The sequence below is a fragment of the Mandrillus leucophaeus genome, unplaced genomic scaffold (genome assembly GCF_000951045.1).
Source record: "Mandrillus leucophaeus isolate KB7577 unplaced genomic scaffold, Mleu.le_1.0 Scaffold900, whole genome shotgun sequence".
NCBI lineage: Eukaryota > Metazoa > Chordata > Mammalia > Primates > Cercopithecidae > Mandrillus > Mandrillus leucophaeus.
Window position 1 is genome coordinate 517,291 of NW_012109809.1, and position 26,573 is coordinate 543,863.

Below are 26,573 nucleotides of genomic sequence, written 5' to 3' on the forward strand. Positions count from 1 at the left end.
ATGTTGGCCAGGCTGGTCTCAAACTCCTGACTGCCTGTGATCCACCTTCCCTTGGCCTCCCAAAGTGCTGGAATTACAGGTGTGAGCCACCGCATCCGGCCCATCCCTTATATCTTAAACACTTCTCTCTGCATGTTTTGGATAATTGCAAATATTCTCAATCACTTCTCCCCTTTTTCTTCCCCTTTATTTTTGCAAGTCTTCTTGCATTTTACTTGCAGTAGGATGAAAAATCTGACTGGTCATAGTGGGAAATCACTGCACAGAAAAAGCGGAGAAACCCATGGATTATTTTCTGTATTCACTCTTGCTGTCTAACAAATTAGAAACAATCATGGCTAGTGGCAAGTACAGATGCTTTTACGGACAGTAATGAGCTTGAAGTAGACAAATTTTTTCCACTCTGAGTACTTATTGTCAATGTTGACTTCATCAATATATAAAGGGGGCAAAGGGACATACTGCTGAGGGAAGCTTCTGTCTGTGAAATCTGCTGCCTTAGTTCAGGGAGACAAATGAGATCCCCAGCAAATAAATCTTTATGTCACATTTACATGATTTTTTTTTTTCCTGTAAGATAAAAGGATAAGTAAACACACTCCTTGCAATCCCCAGCAATAATTGTATTTGTATAAACAGACAACAATAAGATGTTAGATTTTTTTCAGGGTTCATTTCATTTTGTAAGCAATAGGATATAACCAGAGATACTTCTATTTGAATACTTCAGTTTATACACTACAAATCGTAATGTTAGCACACAACAAACTTTATGTAGTTTCTACAACTGTCATGTGCGATTAATTCATCCTCCATCATACTACAGACAGGTAACTTCAAAATGAGAGATGAGTTTATTGTCAAATGTGAAATCAGATCAACATTTTAATCTAAACTCAATATATTTAACACACATATTTAAGAGGCTTACTACATCATGCAATTGTATTAGAACACCTTTACAATCCTATGAAGAGAGTACAGTGCAGAAAAGTCATATCTTTACATTAACCAACAAAATCTTAGCAATTACATTTTAGTCTTACATCACTACAGGGTTTAAAAGTGATCACTACAAAATCAGATTTAAAAAATGTCTTCCACAATCATGATTTTTGTCCTTCACTGTTCAAGTAAAATCTTGTGTCATCCAGTTGCAAAATCTTATTATTGACAACATGTATACGTGTCTACAAACCACACTGCAAATTAACAAAAGAATTGTACCCAGTCAGGCTGACAAAGTTTAATAAAGAGACACTTCTAATCTAATCATTTCATCTTGTAAGTAATATCTTTATTCTCTACATCTATTCATTTGCCATGTTTTAGGAAAGAGCACATTCATACTTTCAAGCATGCAAAACATGATAAACTAGAATAAATGGCACTGGAAAAACCATTATAAAAGAGACTTGCCTGAAGTCGTTTCATTTGACAAAAATTAACTAAAAAAAAGGCTAATTGTAAAAAAAAAACCATAATAAAATAATACATTATAGAGAACATTAAGTTGAACTTCATTTGCCACTTTGTAGAACTACACCACTTCTGCAAAGAAGTATTTTAATTGGTCTGTTCTTTGGTGAAAACAGAGTTATGATTTCATAGTTATGTCTAGGCAGCAGTTAGCAGGTGTGCTCCAAAACAAAAAGGAATCAGACAATCTAAAGGACATTGGCTACTGGTTGCCTTTATTCTCAGCACCAGGAATGCAGAAATATTCAGCAAAACAAGCTCCTAACACCAGATATTCTCTTTATTTAAAATTGTTCAACATGACAGAATGCCTGTTATGTAACATGATTTTTTTCTAAAACAGCCTTTTGCTCTTTCTTCTTTTCCAAAAAGTGGTTTAATATATATATATACACACACACATATATACACATATATAAATATATATGTATAAATATATATATATATATATTAGCTTACACCAGTGGTGACACTGCAAAGTCAATTTCCTGGGCATTTGATGGCATCAGAATACCATTTTGCAATATACAGAACAATACAAAATGCAGTTCATCACTTGCAGTTACTACTGTTCCACAGAAGTCAGGTCAGGTCTTTGGTTTTGGTGCAGTACTTAAAAAATTAAGGCAAAACTCCTCCTAAAATGTATTTCCCTCCAAGCCCTTATTTGCTTATGTTTACAAAATAACTGTCAACAAAATGCTACCTTTTTTAAAAAAAGCCAGTTGATTACCAATAATGTCAATGCCAATGATTTGGGTGATAAAGTTATTCTATATTTCCAAGTATATACAGATATTCTGTAACCTATTTAACCAAATGCAACAACTGATTAAAAACAGTTTATAAGAAATGTTCCTGTAAGTGATCCAATTTATCAAAATAGTGTTTTCTTTCTCATGAAAGCTTCAATTCTTTTGCTATTTGTTATCAAGGTTTGTGTTAAAACCCCTTCTTTCTTTTTTACAAATAACTTGTCTTGATATGAAAGGAGTTCTGAGTGTTTACAGTTCAAGGGATGGATCTGTTGGGTTTTCTCATCCGGGGTTGAATATGGCTTCATTCTTGTAAGAGATTATTGCAGTTTGCCCTGAAGTGAACTGTTGCCTCAGTTCACTACAACAAGAAGTGAGTGTAACCTTCTGCCCCCGTAACTATAACATCCATCCAGATCCGCATGGCTTCTGGCGATGGGGCCACCATATAATAGATTCTGTCATGAGTCTTGACGCTAAAGGTGAGTAACGGATTAGGACTCTAAAATTCAAAAAAGGAAAAAGAATGTAAAATAAACATCTTAAAATACAACATTAAACAACACAGACATGTGAAGACTTCTTTAAAACTTTCAATTTATTAAATTTACAAAGGCATAATTACTTTTGCTCTACTGTCACTCACACACCCGCCCCAGAGCCTTTTTCAGGATCGAACATGGAACATTCTGGCCTTTCTGAACAAGAAATCTCAGACAGAACTCACAAATTATTTCAGCAGCTAGTTTGTAAAGCTCTAGCAGGGTACCTATCTGAGAGTAGGAGCTTAATAAATAGTAGCTGTTACTCTTAGCCCTACTAGGACATGCTCATGATACCCCTCTTAACTATATGGTAGCTTCTTTTTAGAAACCTGGCAGTCACTTTGTAGGGTTTCCCAAACCATTATGTCCAGAATGTTTCCTCAATTTGCTATGACATTTTTTTCCTCAAGATCAGCCATCCCACTCCGTGTTTACTTTTCCAGCACCATTCTGATCATATCTATCTGTTATATCAGAACATCAACTTCAAACTTCTTAGACCCCAAAAATATTTTTCCTTTCTTAATTATGCATTCAAATTGTAGGAATTTAGAAGACTGATGTTTACCTTATTAGCATTCTTGAGGTGATCATAATACACTTCTTCAATGGCTTGAAAGTATATTACTCCTTTCAATTTAGTTTCATGCTTGTCTGCAAAGACAGATGAGTGTTAAATACTTTATCGCCACCGAGGAACAGAAAAAATAATTTTATTACAATTATAATCATTAAAATATTTACAAAGTATTTAATTTATCTAAGATTAATTCAGAGAACTTGGGCTAGTGCACGAGGCCCCTTCTATCTATATTGGAAAAATAAAAAAGAAAAGCCATAAAATTACTAGCTGCAAACCAAAGAACTTGATGACTGCCTAAGGCTCTCCAGTCGATCACCTATCAAATTTTTTATTCAGGGTGCTTGATTTTTCACCCCCACCTCCGTTTTCAACAGAGCTTCAACAAATAATTTATTGTCCTTTCAATGCAACAATTTCCAAACTGTTTTCAAAGATTTCATCCCATTTACCATAAAAACAAAGCAAAACAAAAACAACCAAAATATAACTCAAACATATAGCACCACTCTGTGATCTGTTAAGTTCTTGAAATATTTTGTAACTTAAACTCTGCAAAGATCACAGTGCATGTCAGCATATTAAAGAATTTTAAAAGCATGAATGAGGAGGTAGGGAAAGAGACTCTATCATACCCTAGTAGTGGAAGTGCAAATAAGACAGCCTCTTTTGGAAGACAGCTGGTAAATGGGCCGGCCGCGGTGGCTCACGCCTGTAATCCCAGCACTTTGGGAGGCCGAGGAGGGCGGATCACGAAGTCAGGAGATCCAGACCATCCTGGCTAACACGGTGAAACCCCGTCTCTACTAAAAATACAAAAGAAATTTAGCCAGGCGTGGTGGCGGGCGCCTGTAGTCCCAGCTATTCGGGAGGCTGAGGCAGGAGAATGGCGTAAACCCCAGAGGTGGAGCTTGCAGCGAGCTGAGATCGCACCACTGCACTCCAGCCTGGGCAACAGAAGGAGACTCCATCTCAAAAAAAACCAAACAAAAATAAAAACAAAACACACACACACACACACACACACACACACACACACACATATAAATCCTCTTATTAAGCAATTCCACTTCTAAAATGTTACTGCATAAGATCTGGTGTGTGTGCAAATAAATGTACATGGATTTGTGTTTGTTGTGGCACAAGGTTGCAAAAGATCTGCTTGAGCTTTAATAGGAGACTGATTCAATTACAGACCAGCCATACAATGAAATCTATAAAGCTACTGAAATGATGGAGGTAGATCTGTATCTGCTCCTAAGGAAAAAACCCTTGAAATACTATCACATGAAATAGGGTATGAATAGAATGAATAATTTAGTCCCAAATATATAAAAGAAGAAAATATATACATACTGAAACATATATAAAAATGAATAGAGAAAATCTAAAACAATATTTCTAGCTTGAAAATGAGAGATCAGAACTTTTGTGATGATAAAGAGACTTACTTTCATCATACAAATTTTTGTTATATTTTGAATTTTTTACTAGGTGAATGTCCCTTTTTAACTACAAAAGGCTAGTCTAAAAAATAATGGCCCTGAAAGGTTCAGCAGAGAGTAAAACTATTTAATTGCATTTAATCCAAAATATCCTAACCTATTTGCCCATGGACTATAATTTTTTGTTTGTTTTTCCTATTCCTTGTGAAACACTGTTTTAACTGATACCACGTTCAGTAAGTTTCAGTCAATTTGCAGACATATTTTCTAGGCCTCGGTTTTCTTTAGAGACTCTCCTAAAGATCCCAGTTAATATGCAGGAGGCCAAGGACAGAGACCAGGGACATGAATAACACAGAGTCCTGGGACTTTGCCAGTCAGCGTTCACATTTGCAGCTCCTTCACAAGTACACGGCCAATTCCCTTACTGACAAGCAGAAGGGACGTGGCTCCTGTAGGGTAAAGTACAGCCTGAATTGTGATCTGGATGACTGCCTGCAGACTGATCTATTCCTGGGCTTGTTGTGTATGAGAAGCAGGGGTGGGGGTAGGAGTGGACAAAGCTGATAGGTGATGACCGTAAACAGAGCTGAATGGGTAGCGTTTGTCCAACTAGGTCTCACCAGCCAGTTATATCATAAATACATATTAAAAAGTGAATGAAATATAATTTTTGCCTGTTTTTTTAGAATTAGGGTTCTGGGTAATTTTTCACATACCAAGAAGGTTTTGGTATTTTTAAAAAATTGAAATCAGTCACCAGCAGGTTGGGTTTGGAAAGACACACTTACATGGGTCTGAAGCTTGGAGCTTAGGTTTGAAGCAGTTGGCCAGGGCATTAAACCACTCACCTGGCCAATAGATGAGAGAATGAAATAAGGCTCACAGAGAACAGGAGCACAGAAGAAGAGTGAAGCAGTTTTGTCTGAAGTTCTTTAAAGTTGTATTTTTGGAAAATTCTGGGTGAGGTTTTCTGAAGACAATACCACATCATACAGTTTTGTTTATGCAGTGTGCAGACACCAAATTGTATTAACTGAAGAAAGCAGCTCTGGATGTTTATAAAACCCAATGACAAAAAGCCCTAGAGAGGTAAAGCAGGGGACCTGGGACGGGCAGGCCACTGGCTTCAGGCCACTAACTTCTGCAGTAACTGGAACCTCATCCAAAGTGCTCCTCAGTGAAAGGCAGGCATTCCCCTACTGGCTCATCTTCCAAATTCTGGGGCTCCTGAGCCACTCTTTCCTTTCTTCCACAGGCTGCTTGGTTTCTCACACTTCTCCTTATAAACATAACCTGACCTGACTGGATTGATTAAATGACTAGACTGTTACTTATATTTTATTGTATCAATACATTTTACTATTCCTGGTGATGCTCATAAATACTGATAGTCATCCCAAAACAGGGTTTTTTCATAACATCTGGTAAGACACTACTCTTTTTTGGCACCTGAAAAGAAAGCAGAGCTATATCTGTACTAAAAATGGACATGTTTCACATGTGATCCCAGAAGAAATAAGAGGTTCTTAAGAAGTATGCCAGTGGCACTAATATTCCTGCATTTATATAAGATTCGGTAGGGTATGTTTCTTGTCAGCCGACATTTGAGAATCCAAAAATATTTCAGTCACTTAATAAATACTACTGATCACTAGTTTACCAACGAGCTTTATTGTCTGTGCTTAAAAGACCATTCTAGTTTATGAACTATAGTTGAATGATTTTCAGCTACAGTTGCCTAATTGTGTGTGACTTAAATGGGACGTATGACAATCAATCAATCACAAACCACACCCTCTTTTTTTTCTGGTGTGGTAGTTTGAAAGGCAATATTTTTTCTGATCCCACCCTATAGTGATAGTACTTCTAGTATGATATTGTGATGTTTCATAAAATGCAGTGAACATAAACAACTTGTTACCTAAATAAAGAATGCATTAAAACAGAAGAACAAATAAAAGGAACTATTTTGATCTAAAGAATAAATTTTACTTAATATTTATTGGGACCTGAGTTTACTTCAGAAGTAATATAGACCGCTTCGCACTTTTTAAAGTAACATATAATGTCTATTATTTCTAGAAAGGAAATTCATATCATATGGACTATATAATCTAAATATAAAATAATGTACATCTATAAATCTAATATTGCCATTAATTCTGTTATGTAGCAACCTACCTATTTACACTGAATTTCAATTGCCTTTGCTCTTTAACACAGGGTTCTCGTTTTGAGTATATGGCTTAAATTTTTTTTATCACCCACCTGCATAATAAGAGAATGTTCGCTTGTTCCGATCAAAAACAAACCAACGTTTTTTCCACGTTTTAATTTTCCCACCCATTTTGATGAGGAATCCTCGGCAGGTCTTCTCTGTGATTGATACATGGTAACAGGTGTCAATATTGTGGCCAGCAGTCTCTACATGGCTCCGCAAATCAAAGTCTTCCTTCCGGACAGGCAGGTAGCGTGTCAAAGGACGAGCCTGGAAAAGTGCAAAACTCATTGCATCTATAGCTATTTGTTTTGTTTTAGGTCACAGACGTTTAGAAGCAGAAATCAACTGTAAAACCTAAGCTTTAAAATGCCCATATGATTAAAAGAGCTTAAGATAAACAAAGCACTTACCATTTGGAGTCTAAAAAGTGGATAGGATTTTCAGAAAGATGCTGTAATATGTAGGGGAGTGGTAGATAAATTCAGAGACCTGATTCTATTCCTTAAGATGGGCAGTTGAGAAAATGAAAAATGGTCATTTATCGTAGTGTAAAAGATGTACTTTGCTCTTAACAAACACAGAGTAATAAAGTATGAAGTTTTCTGGGCTGCTCCTTGCAGATGAGGACTGTTTCACTGCTAAGTTTCCAGAAGTTGTCTGTGCCACAACTTAACAATCATTCTCAAGTAATCTCAAGCATGACATGATTGATTGAACACTATTTAGTAAGTACGGCCCCCACAGGATCCCACAAAGCTGTACTTGTCAGTTTACATATATTCCGATAGAAATTGACAGCAGAGGTTTATATTTTGAAAAGTAAAGCTAAAATAAAGACAGAAGTGGAATCAAAACGACCTAATGTAATGAACTGTCCAGGACCAGATGCCAAAGGGATGTATTTAGATGTCTTTCATGTTACTGATGGCTGGTATGAAAGCTCCTCCAATGTAGGAAGCATGTATCTCCATGGGTGATAGTTCTAAAATGGTGTCTTATTTTACGCTGTTAAATAACTCCACCTCTTTGCCTTGGGGAAATGATCTAACTACATACTTGGAGGCAACACTTATAATCAGGATTAAAATAGAACTGTGCTTTTTGGTTTGACTTCAGATAGTAAACAAGCATGGATGACTTTCACTGCAAGTCAAAATTTGGCACAGGGTTGGGCATGATGAAATAAAATAAACAAATTTTACTTTCTACTTTTCCTTCAATACTTAACGTTTGATTGTGTGGCACTTTGGTTGTAACAGATGCTACAGGCTTACTAATACCTCAAAACACACAAAGTCTTAAAGATAGTCTCTAACTGCTATACTATCAAACGGCCAGCAACCACAAAGAATAAAAGTAATGGTATCTTTTGCCTTTGAGTCTAGCGAATCTTGATAAAATGGAGTTGAGCTTTAAATTACATAGTACTTAACAAAACTTTATGTTAGTTTCTCAGAAAACATATTATGTAAGCAGCTATAGTGACAAGAACAGAGATTCAAAATCTACGATGACCAAGATAAGACATTAAACAAAATGTGTGGTTTCTCCAAATTTTGCTTGAGTACAAGCTTGTTCACAGGTGTGGAGGCCTAGTGTAGCAAAGAGGAACACGTGTTACAATACAGCGCTCAGAAAAAAAAACAAAACACTACCACCACGACCAAGACACTGGGCATGGTGAAAAATCACCCTGCTCTAGATTGTTTGCTTGTAAAAGACGGCTTGGTAGAACCTCTTCCATTCCCCAAGCAAAGGTTTCAGTTGTATTTGTTTTCAGCAGCAAATCCAGTTGCATTTTTAAAAGCTGCTCAAAAAAATAATTCTCTTTTTAAAATGTACTCCAAGGAATGGGTGGAAGAAAAAGTGCTGCTCCATGCAAAATGTTCCATGCATGACTAAGGAAAAGTGTCATTTGGTTGGTGGTTTCCTAAGAGTTTTGAAATGAACTCACATTTTTTTTTCTTTTCACAGGAATGCACACTCTTCTCTTAACCTGTACATGTCAAGTGCTAATGCTCAGTGCCCAGGAAAGCATCCTCAGACACAGAATAGCTGTCTTCTAGGAACTGCCACCAGGGGGCAACCTGCCCTTATCCATTCAGATTGACCAACCAACCTGTGCCCTTTGTTTCTCCCTTATTTTTACTTCCTTTTCTATTAACTTCTGCCTCTGGCTAGTTTCTTCCTGTAATCGTTTTTCCAGGATTTCCCGGCGTCGTTTTTCTTCTTCTAGGGCTCGTTTTTTGGCTTCCATTTCCCGTTCCTAAACATTATGCATAATAATGATTATTTTAAGACATACTGGTTATACTTGAATGGTTCCAACCAATATAAAAAAGATAATTCTTACTAGACAAATCTTAGTTTGTAGACTAGTCTCTTATAATACATAACCTACAAGAAAACAACTCATAACCATGCCTGGTATAGCTTCCAAAATCATCATCTGCAGAAATGCAACCACTAAATTTAATTAACAATTAAATTGTGGTCTTTAGTGAAAATCCAGCTTGCTAATATATTCAGTTATTTCATCATTTCATATCAACCAGCAAGTCTCCCATTTTAAATAAAAAGCCTCACAAACTGTCCCCAGCACTTATCATGTGATTTAGCCTGTCTTTTGACTACTGTCTTCTAACTGAAGGCCATGGTCCCGCTAATTCCTGTTGTTGCTCTGTAGCTTCCTGGCTGAAGGTCACAGAGGAAGCATATGGGGAAGTTAGAAAAGGAAAGGAGGTGCCCATTAGGGCAGGATGCAAAAGCATTTTGGGGGATTCCTAAGGAAGTCAGATTCTGACTTGAAATACAGTCATAATAACGTGGGGTTTTAAATATTACAATAGTGCAGTTAGCACAAGCTGGGAAGGATGAAATAATGCATAAAGACATGGCATTCCTCCCTGCTCCTTGGCAGGAACACAAAGCAGCCATCAAAAACAACAACAACAAAAAACTACAAGCGTTCATTTTGGTCTATGTCAATACTATATATTTCAAGTTATGGGAAATCCACTGCAGTAGAGAGCCTTAGAAATCATCTAACACCTTTATTTTTCAGATAAGAAAATGAGACTGAGAAAGGTTGAGTGATTATTCAAGATCACACAGCTCCTTAAGGAGGAGTATTGCCTGATGCCAAGCGCAGGGCTCCTGCACCATGGTATTACAGACCTCCGGCATGAACATATGAAGCTTACCCTGGATTCGAGCAGCCGCGTCCTTTCTGCATGAGCCTGCTTCAAAAGTCTCTCCATTTCTTCTATTCTAGCAATATTTGAAGTGCTGGCACTGAATCAAAAACCAAAGCCTTTTAAGAATATTGGTTTAGACTGAGAAATCTCTCTAATATATACACAAACACACACACACACACACACACACACACACACACACGGGGTCAAGGGAGGTGCATGATAAAATCCAAGCATACATAATTTAAAGAATGTTACTTACGAGTCATTGGACCGAAGAGGCAAATCAATTCAACTCTGAAAATTGTAGGTTACACTGACTTACCTCAGTTTAGAAGACAAAATAGAGGCAAGCAAAATAATGCCAATGCTTTACTCATAGGTAAATAAACCAAAACCAAATCTTACAAAGTGTGAGTTCTAAATGCTCCCTCCAAAGTCTAAAAATAATGGCCCATGAGAGTCCTTCCCATTAGTTTAATGACTTAAAGATATCAGACCAACAAGACTATCACCAACGTTCTATATAAATGACTGGAGCCTATATAATGTTCTTCAGTTGCGGAATATATATTATGAGCTACTTTTTGTTGTCCCTTTATATATGTGGACACTTCATTTATTAAATTATGATGCCAATTAAAACATGACTTCTCCTATAGGTGCAATGGATGGATAGCACCCAGTTTTGTGAAGAGTACCCCCTCATGATAACAATCAGAAAACTGTATAAAGAGATTTAAGAGGTTCAAAAGAAATGATGAGAAAGATATCACTCGAGTGAAAGATGAAACCAAAGGTAGAGAAAGGTGCAAGAACAGTCAAGGTAACTAAAAGACAAAGCGAAAACTTGAAAATGTTTAACACAAAACAGGAAATTTTATTTTCCACTTGCTTACATTCTAGTTGACTGTTCTGGAAAAGAGAGACTATAACCTAGGTCAAAACTTACTTACTTTGCTATTTCAGCTACGGGGACCATATGCTGTTTCTAATGCATGTTACTTGTGTACTCATTTAAGTACCTGTCTTCTTTACTAGACTCTCTTGAGGACATACAGACTTTCATGCCTGTATCCCTATAGCATAGAACCTGACACAGAGTAGGGATACGTTTGTTAGACACATTCATATAAAAATAAATTCATTAAAAATTCATATAAAAATGAAAAATCAGAGCCCTCTTGGTTATAGATAATTATTAATATAGTATTCTCAAATTATATTTTTGCAAATCAAACCTAGGATGGTTTAAATCTAGGGTTAAGAGTTCTATCGAAGAGAACACAGGGCGTACAGTTTATTCTATAATCAGTACTGACAGCCCCATTACAAAACACATCCATTAAGGAGTGAACTGTCTGAGGAATATCGGATCCTTATAAGCTTAACAATTAGTCTGCACTTGGCAGAGTAACCTTGGACCACTTTTTAGCCAAGTGTTTTCTCCCACATGAAAGAGAAGAATATGGCAATATCTTCTCATTATTTCCATTAGCCAGTGAGGAGATACAAAAGAGTAAGCTCTGTTCTCTTCAGCTAGCAAGAATCCAAGGGAAAGAAATCTTTTAATTTTTGTACAGGAATTCTTATTCTCCTTCATTGTGAATACCTGACTTCATGGATGGAAGGGGATAAACTTCATTGGTCCAATTGAGAAAGCCAAAGACATGCATGCAGGACATATAAGGGCACCAAATTATATTTATATTCTACAGTGTAGTTTGTGACATCAAATATGTATGTTTTATATCTCTCATTAATTTGAAAATAATTTGAATTTCACTAAGTTTCAGGTCTTGAAAACTCACCAGTTAGTCAGAACAAACTCACCAATAGCCTAATGCCCATTTATCCCTTTTTTTCATATAGTCAATGTTTACTGAGATTTCACCGTTTACCATTTTCTTTGCTTACATGTCTTCCCTCTTCCCCCCACCATGAGGTTTATTGAGCATACAAATACTTGACAAACAAAATTTGTATGTATTTATAGTATACAACATGGTGTTTTGATGTATGCATATATTGTGAAATGATTAGTACTATCAAGCTAATTAATGGGGCTCACTTCTGTAATCCCAGCACTTTGGGAGGCCAAGGCGGGCAGATCACCTGAGGTCAGGAGTTCAAGACCAGCCTGGCCAACATGGTGAAACCCCATCTCTACTAAAAAGAAAGAAAAAAAAAATTAGCCGGGTATAGTGGTGGGTACCTGTAATCTCAGCTACTCATGAGGCTGAGACAAGAGAATTGCTTGAACCCGCAAGGCAGAGGTTGCAGTGAGCTAAGATTGCACCACTGCACTCCAGCCTGGGCAACGGAGTGAGACTCTGTCTCAATAACAATAATAATAATAGGAACATGTTTATCACCTCATGTGGTTGCCTTTTGTGTGTGTGTGTGGTGAGACACATTTGTCCCTTAATTCTTTCTATGATAGCACTATTGCAGAATGGTAATTCCTAACAAGTAGTTATGTGTGGCCATGATCATCTTCCATAGTTGCTTTGCACAAAACTAACTCTGTGGTGCTGGCAACTGCAGATAACTAATCCCCATGGTCAGAAACTACTAATATTTAATGTCATCGTCTTACGAGATCTTCTGAATGTCAAAAAATTAAAGCCAAAGTAGAAGATGCCTGTAAAAGCTGGAATGCAAAGGGGAGAGAAAAACAGGCATTTCTCTTCTATACCACCATCAACTTTAAAACAAAATGCATGATACTCTAAGATAAGCTCTTACCATTATGATGGAAAAATAAGTGATAAACACCAGGGAAGCAGGTAATGAGGAACTAATGTTTAGAATGTGTATTGTGACAAAGCATCCTTAATTGGAAATTTTTTGCAGATTGGTAGAAAGAAGAGTAAAAAACTAAAAAATCTTTTCTGCTTAAGATTCGTTTTTAACTCGTGTACTAAAATATCCCCAAATTATAAGCCTATTAATGAGGTAATTCCATGCTGAAATTCTGGTTGCATAAACTTGGTCTCGTGGTTTATTATGTAACAAAAAAATATTTGTAGGATGATAGGATTACTCAGAGTTGTGGGTACGTTCGCCCTTCACTTTTTGTGGAGACATCACTTTGTGACTACCAGAAAGTTACATGAGTTGGACAGTGTTTCTGCTTTTTCAATATCATTATTTACAGTGTAGACAAACATAATGCTCAGAAAATAGGTCTTGGGTCATAGAAAACGGACAATTGAGAGTCAATTCTGCATAAAATCTCCATTCTGCTAAAATTATTAAACTGGCTTATAGAAGAGTATTCTGAATACTACCTACACTGATACTTCTTATTACTATTATCATTATTAACTTACTAAACCCTGACTTTGTGCTTATCCTTTGAGAAAATGTTAAGAACCAGTACAGTCAAAGGCACAGAGATCTGAGAGTTCTTCATTCTCTCAATCCTTAAGCTCTGAGAGGTGTACCAGGAGAATGAACAGGAGCTGGGTTGGACCTAGAGTGCCAGGTTCTAGGATCTGAGAGTAGGTAGTGGGACATCAGAACTTTAGAAAAGGAGGAGTACCATGGCCACATTTATATGTTAAGACCACCTTTGCTTGTCTCAAAGTATAAATACAAATGTGAATACTTAAATCCTTACAAAAATTTTAACATACAGGATAGCAGAAAGCTTCCTTTTAACAAATACAAGGGTAAGAAATCCTCCAAAGTTCTGACTGTAGTTGGAAATTATTTCTTTTCTTTTTCTTTCTTTCTTTTTTTTTTTGAGATGGAGTTTCGCTCTTGTCCAGGCTGGAGTGCAATGGCGCAATCTTGGCTCACCATAACCTCCACCTCCCTGGTTTAAGGGACTCTCCTGTCTCAGGCTCCTGAGTAGCTGAGATGCGCCACCATGCCCGGCTATTTTTTGTATTTAGTAGAGACAGGGTTTTACCATGTTGGTCCGGTTGGTCTCAAGCTCCTGACCTCAGGTAATCCACCCACCTAGGCCTCCCAAAGTGCTGGGACTACAGGCTTGCGCCACTGTGCTGGGGCCTTCTTTTTTAAATCAAAAGCAGCATAAGTGAAGCTTAGAGCTAACCAACAGAAGGAAGTCAATTTTAGAGCACAGTGTAAATTTGAGCTCAAGTGGAGAAAAACAGGATAAAGGTGAAAACAGATTATATGATGCCTGACTAGCTAAGTTACACAAGATAAGAGAAACTACTTTCAAAGGTCATCATGATACCAACCCTCTTCTGCATTATAGACCCTTTATGTCTCAAAAATTTGGGCTTGTGCATATACAGTTCCCAAAGTGATGGCTTTACTTGTTGTGAGCAGTAGGCTCTTTCCTTCCCCATAAATAAATCTTACCTAGAGATGTTGTCAGGTGAGCAAGCAGAGATGCTGGTCTCCATGCTATCAGAGCTATCTAGGCTCAAAGTATCAAAGGCCTGGTCCTTGTAGCTGTGATCTGGATAATGGAAACTATTCAAGTAGACATTTGATTCAGATGCTGTGCGGTTGTAAAATTCAGATTTCTGCCTGTGTCCTTCACTCATCTGTTGGTGATTATAACCTAAGGAAAGAGCCATAAATACGTTAGTGTGCCTCATTTTTCAGTCTTTGAAACTTAATTGTCTACAGACACAAGCCAGCAACCAGAAACATCTGCCTATGAAGCTTGGGCCTTGGTCTAATTTGTTTTGAAGCCAAGAAGATCAAAGAAAGACCGCCATGCTCAGTGCAAGCAACAGTTTGAATGAAGTGGTCTGCTGAATCTCTTATCCCTCAGCAGGATCACTTGACACTTTCCTATGGCATTCCTACATCTCAGCACAACCAGCAACACACAAACACAAAATAAACCAAACAGAAACACAATCAAAAGCCCTGAATCCTCTCGAAATGGCTGTGTTCAAGTGAAAATAAGATGCCTTCTAGTGACAAGCAAAACCAGGGTTTTAGGGCAAGCACTTCTTCAACGGTATTCAACTTAAGGAGCACTCAGTCTGGTCATAAAACAGCAGGTGGAATCTTTCAAGTGTAGGGTTTGAGAAACTCGTATCTCATATCATCACTGACACTTTTAATCTTGTTAAGATCCAAACTACACATTTTTCTCATTTTCTCTCTCTTTTTCAGTTGTTCTTGTCTGTCAATTACTTATTTAATTCAGAGTCAACATTCCTTCCAAAGATTGTGCTCCTCTAACTACCCTAGCTCTCTTCTTTTCCCACCATAACAATCCACCTTCCACAAGCTGTTGATAACAACCATTTGAAAATGCAGGCATCAGTAGGATGAAAAGCACCATAAATAAGAGGTCTTTTCTTTATTTTTTATTTTTATTTTTTGAGACGGAGTCTTGCTCTGTCACCGGGCTGGAGTGCAGTGGTGCGATCTCAGCTCACTGCAACCTCCACCTCCTGGGTTCAAGCAATTCTCCTGCCTCAACCTCTCGAGTAGCTGGGACTAGAGGCGTGCACCACCATGCCCAGCTAACTTTTGTCTTTTTAGTAGAGGTGGGGTTTCACCATGTTGGCCAGGATGATCTCGATCTCTTGACCTTGTGATCCACCCACCTCGGCCTCCCAAAGTGTTGGGATTACAGGCGTGAGCCACCGCGCCCGGCCAAGAGGTCTTTTCTTTACCCTGGTGCTCGATCAGCTGGCACAGTAGGTTATTGCCTTTACCTTGTGTTATTGCTCTGGCTTGCTCTCTGATCACTGATTTAGGGCATTACGAGTCAAATTTTCTTCTTTTCAATTCTCTATTTATTATATACTCAGGAGCAAGCACCATATTGATTAACAAATTCCTCAATTCATTAAAAAACTTTTCTCTAGCCAGTACTAGAATTTGTAATCTCTTTCTCCCTGATAAGAGAATGTCTACTCGAATAGTTTCCATTACCCAGGGAGTTATTAACAGAGCTATTCAGAGTTCACAACTGGACCATTTGAATTTCCTCTTTTTTTGTGCTCTACCTACCTTTCAATGAACGTTTTAGTAGCAATGAAATGGTCAATAGTAGGCAAGAGGATGAAAGAAGAGAAGTAATTCTCAATGCTTTCTCAGCTACTGATTAAACATTTCCATTTTAAAATAGAAGCCACATCCATGATGCCTTAACAAAGCATTATATCTCAAAATTTCTGTAAAATGGTTTTAATTTCATGCAGAGTGTTCATGCCATTAGTATTTGGAGTGGTTTTAGATATTTAAGTGAAAATAGGTTATTTCAGATTAAGACATTTCTGGGAAAATAAGTTACCTTAATATAATCGGCCATTATAAATTATAAATACTTATATATATATATATTTTAAAGTCACATAGCATTTAGCTAAGGGAAGATGCAAAACATAAAAGCACACCACAAGACTAAACAGAATGTCATGAATTATAATGATCAATCCACACAGCATGAAATGAAGCTGGTATAGTCATATGAGTGAAGCTGCGCCTTTTTTTAAGGAAGGCAAAATAATTCATTACTCAAATATTTACCTTTGACACTTGAACTTTTGGAATTACTAATTGCTCCTTTTAAGTTGTTTCCAATTATTTATTATGCAAATGACAAAAAAACACAACAGAAATTATTTGAAAAGGTCACACACGTATATTTTCTTATGATTTCAAACAAAGATTTGTGGCATAGAAAAGTTTCACATTGGCACCAACTACATGGAAGGTATTTCCTTGTAGTATGGAAAACAAATCCCTAACCGACAGCCACGTAATTTAAAACATAGAAGAATTATCTCTCTGGCATTGAGTGACATTGCCCCAACCTCTTCTTCTCCCTGAGTTTTCCACATTGAGGAAAAACCAACCCGTATGAAGTAACTACCACCCTCTTGGAAAAGCAGGAAAGGAGGTGAGCATATTTCTTAAAGCAACTGTATGTCTTGCTCCTCAGATCTTCCAGGGTTGTGTTTTTTGTTGCTGTTGTTGTTTTTTGGCTACTTTTCCAAAAGTACCACAGAATAATGAAATAGAACTTATGAGTGAAGGAGATAGTAAACTAAAATGACTCAGATGTTTCAGGTGAATGTAGAAGGGCCAGCTACATTACAATTTGTACTGTGCTAAGGGCTGTGAACGTTAATTCCCCAGACCAACTCACAAGTTGTTGAGATCTGACTCTACGACTGAATCTCCCAGTCATTCTGGTGATAGGATAAGCATTTTACATTTCCATGGCAACTTAAACGAAAAACCACGAGGCCAATAATAAGCATCTCTTTCCCAACCCAGGATTTTTATTTCCCATGAATCCAATGTGAGTGGAAAAGTTCACCTCATGGAGCTACTCATTTCTGTCTACTGGTAACACTTTACTGACCACAGTGAACGCCACTGTCACCTGGCCTAGCTTCCTCCCTGCTGAACAAATGCCCCCAAAACAGGTAACCCCTGCAATTATCAGTACGGGCATGGGCCCCTCTCCTGTGATCCTGCAACTGAACCAGTGTGATTCCAAAGAGCTCATTTTGGGATTCAGGCTCTGGCCTGGCCATCCAAAGGCATAGATATTTTAAACAGAGGAAACATCGTAGAAGATCAGGGGCTGGGTAAGCCGGTAGGAGGCCCAAGGAGAGATACCGATGCAGTGAAGGAACACTAGAACAGCAGGAAACTGGTCTAGGCCTCCACTCTCATGGAAGCTTTATCAGGAAAGGGGATGCAGATGTCCTGTGCACCAGTTTACCCCCATTTATTTAGCACGTGGATGTCATAAGATAAACAGTCACTGAATGAATTTATCTTTTCATCTATATATTCTATATAAATAATCAAATAAGGAAGTGGAATGCATCTACTTTCTGAGTGGGAGCAAAGAAACTAGATTGGGAAAAATGAGACTTTCCCAACCCCTGAGACTATTTGGTTTCTATTTTTTAATTATGTAGCAAGAATAACATTAATCAGTGGGAAAGCAACTGAGACAGTAAAAAGGGCCTTGAACATGCTCTAAATTCTTCCTATCCAGACAGAAATAGCTGTCTGAAGGGGTAGTTTATAAGGTGTATAAAGCAAGAGCTAATTGAGGCTTGTTGCTAATCACAGCCACACAAGGAACCCAAAATCAGCTCAGCTCTTCACTGCCTGGGAGAGCCAAGAGACCAAATGTGCAAGGCCCATTTATTATTATTATTTTTAATGCCGGTCTCTATTAATTCTGGCTAATCAGACCTGAAAGTCTCTTGTGAGTTAACGATTACACAATGTGTAGAGTCCTGCCGATACATTCCCAATATATGGTATATACTTTTACACGGCTATCTGGGCTGTAATATGGAAAGTAAGATGACTAAAAGTATAACCTGGGGTTAAGAGGATAAAATTAACCAGTATTTCTGTCAGTTCAGCCTGTCATAGCTCACCTGCTGAGGAATTCATTCTTCCTAATGACAGTCCACAGCCAGAAGAAGACGGCACAGGACAAGTCAGGAATGAAGAAGGAGAATGGTTGTAGAAAGGGAAAAAGATAAAAGATCAAAAAGGATGACAAGGGGGCAGGAAAAATATTCAACACTCCCAACATGCACGCATTGATGGTGTTAGTTACAATACCAAATTAACAAGGTATGATGTTCACAGTTTCAGATTAATTCTCAGTTTACAGAGAAAAACTCAAGAAACCTTAAAAAAATTTGATACATGCATAGTCAAAAGAGATTGTTACAAGACAAATAAATCTTTCACACATATTCATCAACCAGAAAATAGGAAGAATAAAAACAGATTTTATCTATCAAACAATTCCTTTTCCAAACAGACAGTAGCAAATAGTTTTTAAGAGCTCAGGTTTGTAAAACGCCATTCAATTATTTGAAGCACAGTTCATCAAGTTTTATAACACACCGTCTAACATCCTATATCTCTACCACCTAGCCACACGAAATAACCATCTTACCTATTCGAGTCAATCATTTAAACTATACTTCACTCTCCACTAAGTCTTTCTTAGAAAACAGGCTCCAGTGAAATGAGTAAGTAGGAGCTTCCTAAATGCTTTCATCCTTTGACTGTAGCCTGCCTTATTTATACCTGTCCTTGATAAAGGAGAATCATGGTTTACACTTAGCTCATATACATCACAATACCGTCTATTCTCTTTATACAGATTCTGAATCTTACAAAACAATGCTTCCACAGCATTCATGTTTCCTGCAGGGTCTGACCTTGCCATTAAAAGCCAAAACAAAGAGGGTCATGCAGCTGCCAGTGAACCAACAGCAGCTGCACCCAGCATTGTGTTTCTTGCAAATGTACAACAATTTTTCTCTATTGTATAAAAGAAATAATCATTAGACTAAAAATCCACCACTGCACAGTGTTAAATCCGATCATTTCTTAAACACGACTTGACAATGACCTTTCAATATTTGCTGGAAACAAAAACACCACACAAGGAGGTTGTCATACCTTTCTTGGACTTTCCTGTATTTAACAAAAACAAAAGGACAAAGATTTCATTCATCCTAAAGCTGACAAAGGAATCGTTCACAAGATGTTCACAAGCCAATAACCATTCCAACTTCAGAAGCTGAGTTTCTCAGCTCTGTCTTAAACTCTCCCCTCAAAGTTCTTTGCACGACTCACGCTGTCAGTTCTATTAACAGTGCTGATTGAGTAAGGCTTATACTTACACCATCATCCTTGATGTATCCATTATGAATAGCAGCAAAAAAAGGTGTATTTAAGTTAATTGTGTAAGTTTAAAAGATGATTAAGTCTACTAAATGTGAGTTAATGAAAATATGCCAGGTATAATTTTTTTTCAAAACCATAGAATTTTACTTGTATTTGCTATTTTAATAAAGTTAACAAGTGCTATTCAAACAATTCTAAATGAAATTATGATCCATCCCTCCTGGTTTTTTCATGAGTCACCAGTTTGGGCTGTGCAGAAAATCCTGCCAGTTTTACAGTCTACTGGGGCTCTAAGAACGATAGATCCTGATTTCTCCTCCTCTGGGTAGGGGAGCCAAACTTAGAGAACACATCTCTTTGGACCAACACACATATGATGGTTCTCTATTTCCTCAGAAGCTGCCCCATCAACATTACATGAAACTCTTCAAGAGGAACAGCACTTTACAGTTACAGCAGAGAAAGACTGAAGTTGCAGTCTCCTCAGCTGCATAAAAGACATATCAATAAAGAACAAGAGCACGAAAGATAAAGATAGATTTGATTTTGCAGCGGGAACATCAGTAATGTGGCCGAAGGGAATTAGCGCAGTTTTCCCCTATGAAACTGGCCTGGGATTCCCATTACTTTAGGGGAAAACAGATTAGAATAACTGAGATCAAACCTTCCCTCGGTTTCACCATATTCTCACAAGAATCCTCTTAAATGATAATGTTAATGGCTCTTCAATTTTGCAAATCTATTCATCTACTATAAAGGTCTAGCTTTTCTTACTCTTTGAGAAAATACTTTTATGTATTCATTTGTTTTTTGAAACAGGGTCTTGCTCTGTTGCCTAGGCTATAGTGTAGTGGCATGATCGCAGCTCACTACAGCCTCAACTCCCAGGCTCAAGCGATCCTCCTACCTCAGCCTCCTGAGTGGTTGGGACCACAGGTGCATGCCACCATGTCTGGCTAATTTTTAAATTACTTGTAGAGATGGGATCTCACTATGTTGCCCAGGCTGGTCTCAAATTCTTAACTCAAGCAATCCTCCCTCCTCAGCCTCCCAAGGTGCTGAGATTATAGGCATGAGCCACCAAACCTGGCAAGGAAATACTTTTAACAAGGAGTATAATAATTTGTGATCCCATCCTCTTTCCCAAATGCTTGCTCTTTCTCTTAAACACCTGAAGGACATGAAAATGCTTCATGGTCTTTATTGGTGTTGTGGCCAATCTAAGCTTCGATGTCTTCCGACGGTGGGAAAAATATATTTAAAAAGAAGTCTAATACACGCCTGCAATCCCAGCACTTTGGGAGGCCAAGGTGGAAGATCACTGAAGCCCAGGAGGTCGAAACCAGCCTGGGAAACATGACAAAAACCCATCTCTGCCAAAAAATACAAAAATTAGCCAGGTATGGTAGCACACACCTATAGTTCCAGCTTACTCGGGAGGCTGAGGTGGGAGGATCACTTGAATCCAGGAGGCAGAGTTTGCAGTGAGCTATAATTACACACCACTGCATTCCAGCCTGGACAACAGAGTGAGACCTTGTCTCAAATATTTATATGTAAATATTACAGAAAAATGTTTCAACAGCAAATAGACTTGACCCACAACTTAACAGTGATAAATGAGAGCCAAAATAGACTCATATATGTTTATTATTTATAACTATTAAAAGAATATTTTTAGCTTATTAAGAAATTATGGCAAAGAAAATAAACTAGTTTAATCAGTGTATTTGATTCAAATATTACCACTGCAAATGTCTCTCACATATTACAATCCTATTATGAATACTATACCCTCTAATTCTTAAATTGCCTTTAGTAATGGTTTGAAAACCTCGTTCCAGTGAGAGAGAGAGAGAGAGAGAGAGAGAGAGAGATCATATATACACACAATACACATTATGTTCACATACATATAAATTTATATATGTATATGTAGTATATATGTATTATATATGTGTGTGTGTGCGCACACATGTGTATGTATGTATGTGTGTGTGTATATATATTTTCTCCTGGTGGAAAACCAGCGTTATCTCTCAGCACCATTGGCAGAGAGGCCAAACAGCTAGAATTGAATTCCAGCCTGCTTAGAAGGGAGGATTTGAATCCCATCAATGCATGAATGTATTTGAAGGTCAAATGCCTGCTATCCCCAAAGCATTTCCATTTACAACCTGGGCATACTGCCATTATTCCATTTACCACATTTTATTGAAATCATCTGTTCTGTGTCTTTCTTCCTCACTAGACTACAAGTATTTCAAAGGCAAGCTTCCTATCATTAATTTGCATTCTTGGTACCTAACATCATGCCTGCTCAAAAGTTAGGACAATGTAACTTGTTGACTTAAACTATTGTGTTAACACAAGAAATCTAATCCTCTCAGTGAGAAGCTTAGCCCTGGAACTATGTTACAGTAATTTCTTCTAGCCCCATGAAGACTATCTGAGAACCCCATTATAAATGTAATGTATTATTACAAAAAAAAAAAAATGCTGAGAGTCAAAGTCTACCTGAAACATAACAACTATGAAGTATAAAAGCTCAAATCTACATTAAAAGGCCTACAAGAATTCTGTTCTGGGCCACTACTGCTATATTTACCGTGTCAGCTCAAAGATTCTTTAGCACAAAGTTCATTCAGCTTAGTGGCTCTGACACAACCCAGGTGAGTGATCTTGGTTAAGTGTCCTGGTAATCTCCTTGGATCTCACTGGTCTCTCTTTTCTTTCTATTAATCAAATGGGAAGGTTAGTAATTCTCTAGGGGTCTTTCTGGTTTAAGAGTTCTATCAAATCTAAAAAGTACAATGGGAATGTTTAAAATATACCAGCTATATGTATAAATAGGAAAAGTTATTTATCCTTCCCGAAAGAGAACACATTAAGAGTAAAATTAGGCCTTTGGCTGATCCCTCTTCTAATCATCCCTACCCGTTCTCACTTCCTCCCCCTGAAGAATTCTAATGCTTAACAAAAGGCCATGACATTTGATTGAAAAGGCACGTACCTCTGAGCATCCTGCGAGATTCTGAGTCTTTGGCCATGGCTGCCAGTGAGGGAGGGAGCACACTTCCACAGCTGTTACTCTGTCCCAGGGGCACGTGGGCCTGTGGGAAGCAGGAGGGAGTACTTCAGGCAAGCTGCAGGCTGAATGGACCTTTAGGAAATGGCCACATCCCTGTTTCCAAAGCTCCTATCTAAGTGTACAGGGCAGAGAAGGTAGGTCTTTGAATTACATTTGTTGATGCTAAGTGGTAAACGCCAGTTACTGGCCCTCCCGAGAAGCACCAGGGTAGTCGCAATATCACAGTACTTCCTCCAACAGCAGCAATTCCAAAAGTGAAGGCAGTTGGGGAAGACACTGTCCAAAATCACCTGAAAGAATGGCTGAAAGTTCTTCATGCATAAGGAGCAGAGGGCAGATGCAGGGCCAAGAATGCATGCGCACCATGCACAAGAACAGGGAAGAGCTACTCTTGTTACAAATGTACCGATTTTTATTTATCCTCAGTTATGTGGTGGGCTGAACCTGAAGAAATCTATTAACACTCTAATGGTTTCAGCATTTTTTAAAAAAATAGCAAAATCTTTCCTGTAGATAAAATATACGTGAAACACACATTTATAAAACAGATTAAAACAAAGTTACTCTGATTAAGGGTAGGGGAAGGGCTCAAAAGTCTGTCTCATTCAGAACCTCCTTCACACCTGCCTCTTCTCTTTCCACAATGATCCCCTCAGGCATGTTGGCAGAACGTGAGGGAGCTCTGGTGTCAGGTCACATAGGTTCACATTCCACTCCACTCCACACCAGCTGAGGGTTCCTTGGTTAGTCACTTAACCTTATACACTTCAGTTTATCCGTACATACAAATGAGATAATAATCAGTACTCTACTGCCTAGTGCTGCTGGGTTTTCAAATGAGGCAATCCACATAAAAGACTCAACCCAGCATCAGCCACATGAAAATGTCTGAATAAATACTTGTTGCTGTTATTCCTGGAACACAGAGGCTATATCCTATCTTATTTCCAGATGTGGGACGCAGCCATGGAAGTCCGTCATGTAAGTGAATGCCATTCATCACCTGGGTTGTACTGGTAGAAAATACCCTGAAGCATGTTCTTTGGCCCCAGAGCATACAATTTCAGATGTCCTCTGAACAGGTAGAAAATGCGATTTAGTCCTGATGTCTGCCTAACAAGTAAATTTAATGATTATTTAGCACTTTTCTTTAAAGGCCTTTACACATCAGTGAATATGATGACAAGAAGACTCATGGAATGGGAAGCCCGTGGTTTCTCCCATGTCCTACCTTTGGGGTGATGCTTCTCCCCATAGTAGCACTGCTGAAATGTGGGGAGATGGAAGTTGTGGTTTTCTTTCGAGGCAAAGTATCACTCAGATAGAGGCCTTCTTTATGCTGTTTTTTCCTTTCTTCCAGACTTCTAAAGTGCTTTAAATGCAAATGTAAAGCAAAATAGCAAAACTTGACTAACTGTAATAGGTGACTGAAGAAATGAAGAATTATGCATTTACAAAAAAAAGGGAATTTTAGAATTTTTCTTAAAGTTATTCAACATACACTGTGTTTGCTGATAGATTTGAGCTAATATTTGATTAGATACTAAACACTGCAGGAATTTATGCTGAACCTAGAAACCTTTTAAAAATTCCACCTTTCACTTCTGTAGTGCTTGCAGCCTTGGGGCCGTAGGACAAATTACAAATTATTATGACGGTTGCCATGTGGATGGCGGAACAGCCAGTGGACAAAGCACGTAAGCACTTTCTCCCCTTCCGGGCAGTTCTGTGGGATGGCACAGATACCAGTGAGAGGAGGACAAGAAAAGGGAAAAAGGAGATAAAGAGAAAAAGCAAGTAAACAGGGAAGTTGTTTGAAAGTTGTAATAACATTTCAGTCACATAAACACACTCCAAATCCACATAAAGTTTTCCTAAAAGGCATCATTCTAAGTTACTTTTTATTTGAAAAGATATTGGCCAAGGAGCCCTTACAGTAATCGCTCACATTTAAAAATTCTCTAATGGACTATTTATTTTTTTTCAGATTTCTAAAGTAAGATTTTTGTCCACTTGAAACTTACTCAAATTTTTCTTGGCCTCCCCTTAGAAATGCCTTTAATAGTAAAATGATGTCTTGGTCAAGTGATGGGTGCACCAAAATCTCAGAAATCGCCACTAGAGAACTTATCCATGTAAGTAAACACTACCTGTTCCCCCCAAAACTATGGAAATAAAAAAGAGAGAAAAAACGCAAAAATGAGCTCAAAAATTTTTTTGTGGAAATATATTTGAAACATAGAGATAAGAAGAGAGGATAATTTAAGAGAGATTCATATTCCCACCACTCAGCTTCACTAAATCTTAACATTGCTTTATTTTTTTAAAGAAATAAAACATATATATAAAGTGATTTATTAATTAAAGATTTTTTAGGTCTGATCATTTTGAAGTCATTTTAAAAGCTCATGTTTTTGAAATGCACAAAAATTAATGCAAATTTGAGTTACCAAATTTATAAACAGTCTTCAAATATGCCAATCATAAAAATCTGCATTTTAACTTTATAATTAACTGTTTATACTAGCTAATCAATTTATTAAGAGCTATGTGCCAGGTATGATGGTTTATATACATTATCTCATTAAATTATTATAATAATCCTGTGAGGTAGGTACTGAGAAATCTGGGGTGCAGAGAAGTTAAATAAACTTGGCCAAGGTCATGCAGCTGGAAAGTGGCAGAGCTGGAATTCATGGCCAGGTAGTGCATACTAAGATGATAATAATACTTTGCAGTTTGGCTGATTAATGCTCCTTTTAGATAGAAAAATGACGTCAGAACACTTCAATCTAGCTCCCACTATGACCAAATATTATAAATTCTGCAATTCATAACTTTCCAACATTCCATAATGGTACCTTAATAAAATAGAAAAGAAATCCCAATGAAAACAGTCTAATTGAAATTTGGCAGAAAAGAGCAGATTTGTAAACTGTGATTGTTTTGCTACTAGAGATGTCTTGAATGAAGTTGCTAAAGAGATAAACCTAACATCAAAATTGAAGGCATTTAGGTCTTCCATTCTCCTTGTTTCTTCCTTGTATACATAACTTATTTCACCCACCTTTCACCAATATCCTTTCATGTCAGCCCAGGTGGCAGTAACCTTAAGGCAGTGAGAGATATAGTCCTTTAAAAAATGGTAATCGATGGTAAAGGTACCTTCAAGAAATGTAAGGGCTAAGCATGACTGACCAGAGCTCGCCTACATCAGTGCAATGACTCCTTAGGATCTTTTGGCACCAAATTCCTGCAGGTGTTTGATTATAATTGAAAGGAAGTCTTGAAACAGATTTTTTTTTTGAATACCCAAGCATTAATATACACCAAGTGTTCTAAAAGGAAGGCAACATTTAGAATAAAAAATAATTTATTTAAAAATCTGGTGAATAAAAACTAGATTTATGGACCAAGTGCACTACTTGTGGTGTGACCTTGGACAAGCTACTTAACCTCACTGAGCCTCAGTTCCCAAAACTTCAATATGGAGATAATTTTTACTTCATGGGATTGTTAGAAAGTATGTAAAGAGACACACAAATTTATAAAACAGATTAAAACAAAGTTACTCTGATTAAGGGAGTGAAGTGTTTAACAAAACACATCAAGGGAATGATG

General features: G+C 37.6%; 1 protein-coding gene across 2 annotated transcripts in view; it reads right to left on the reverse strand.

Moving 5' to 3' along the window:
- Positions 1 to 2,372: 2,372 nt before the first annotated feature.
- PHLDB2 (pleckstrin homology-like domain, family B, member 2) overlaps positions 2,373 to 26,573 on the reverse strand; it is a 248,940-nt gene continuing 224,739 nt past the window's right edge. For both annotated transcript variants that reach the window (XM_011969732.1, XM_011969733.1), the window contains 8 exons: positions 24,184 to 24,324; positions 22,875 to 22,974; positions 14,567 to 14,771; positions 10,232 to 10,322; positions 9,148 to 9,294; positions 7,076 to 7,295; positions 3,348 to 3,433; positions 2,373 to 2,736 (listed from right to left, as the gene is read on the reverse strand). In XM_011969732.1, coding sequence (XP_011825122.1) covers positions 2,596 to 2,736; positions 3,348 to 3,433; positions 7,076 to 7,295; positions 9,148 to 9,294; positions 10,232 to 10,322; positions 14,567 to 14,771; positions 22,875 to 22,974; positions 24,184 to 24,324 — 1,131 coding nt within the window. In that variant the 3' untranslated portion in view covers positions 2,373 to 2,595. The remainder of the gene's footprint in view (positions 2,737 to 3,347; positions 3,434 to 7,075; positions 7,296 to 9,147; positions 9,295 to 10,231; positions 10,323 to 14,566; positions 14,772 to 22,874; positions 22,975 to 24,183; positions 24,325 to 26,573) is intronic.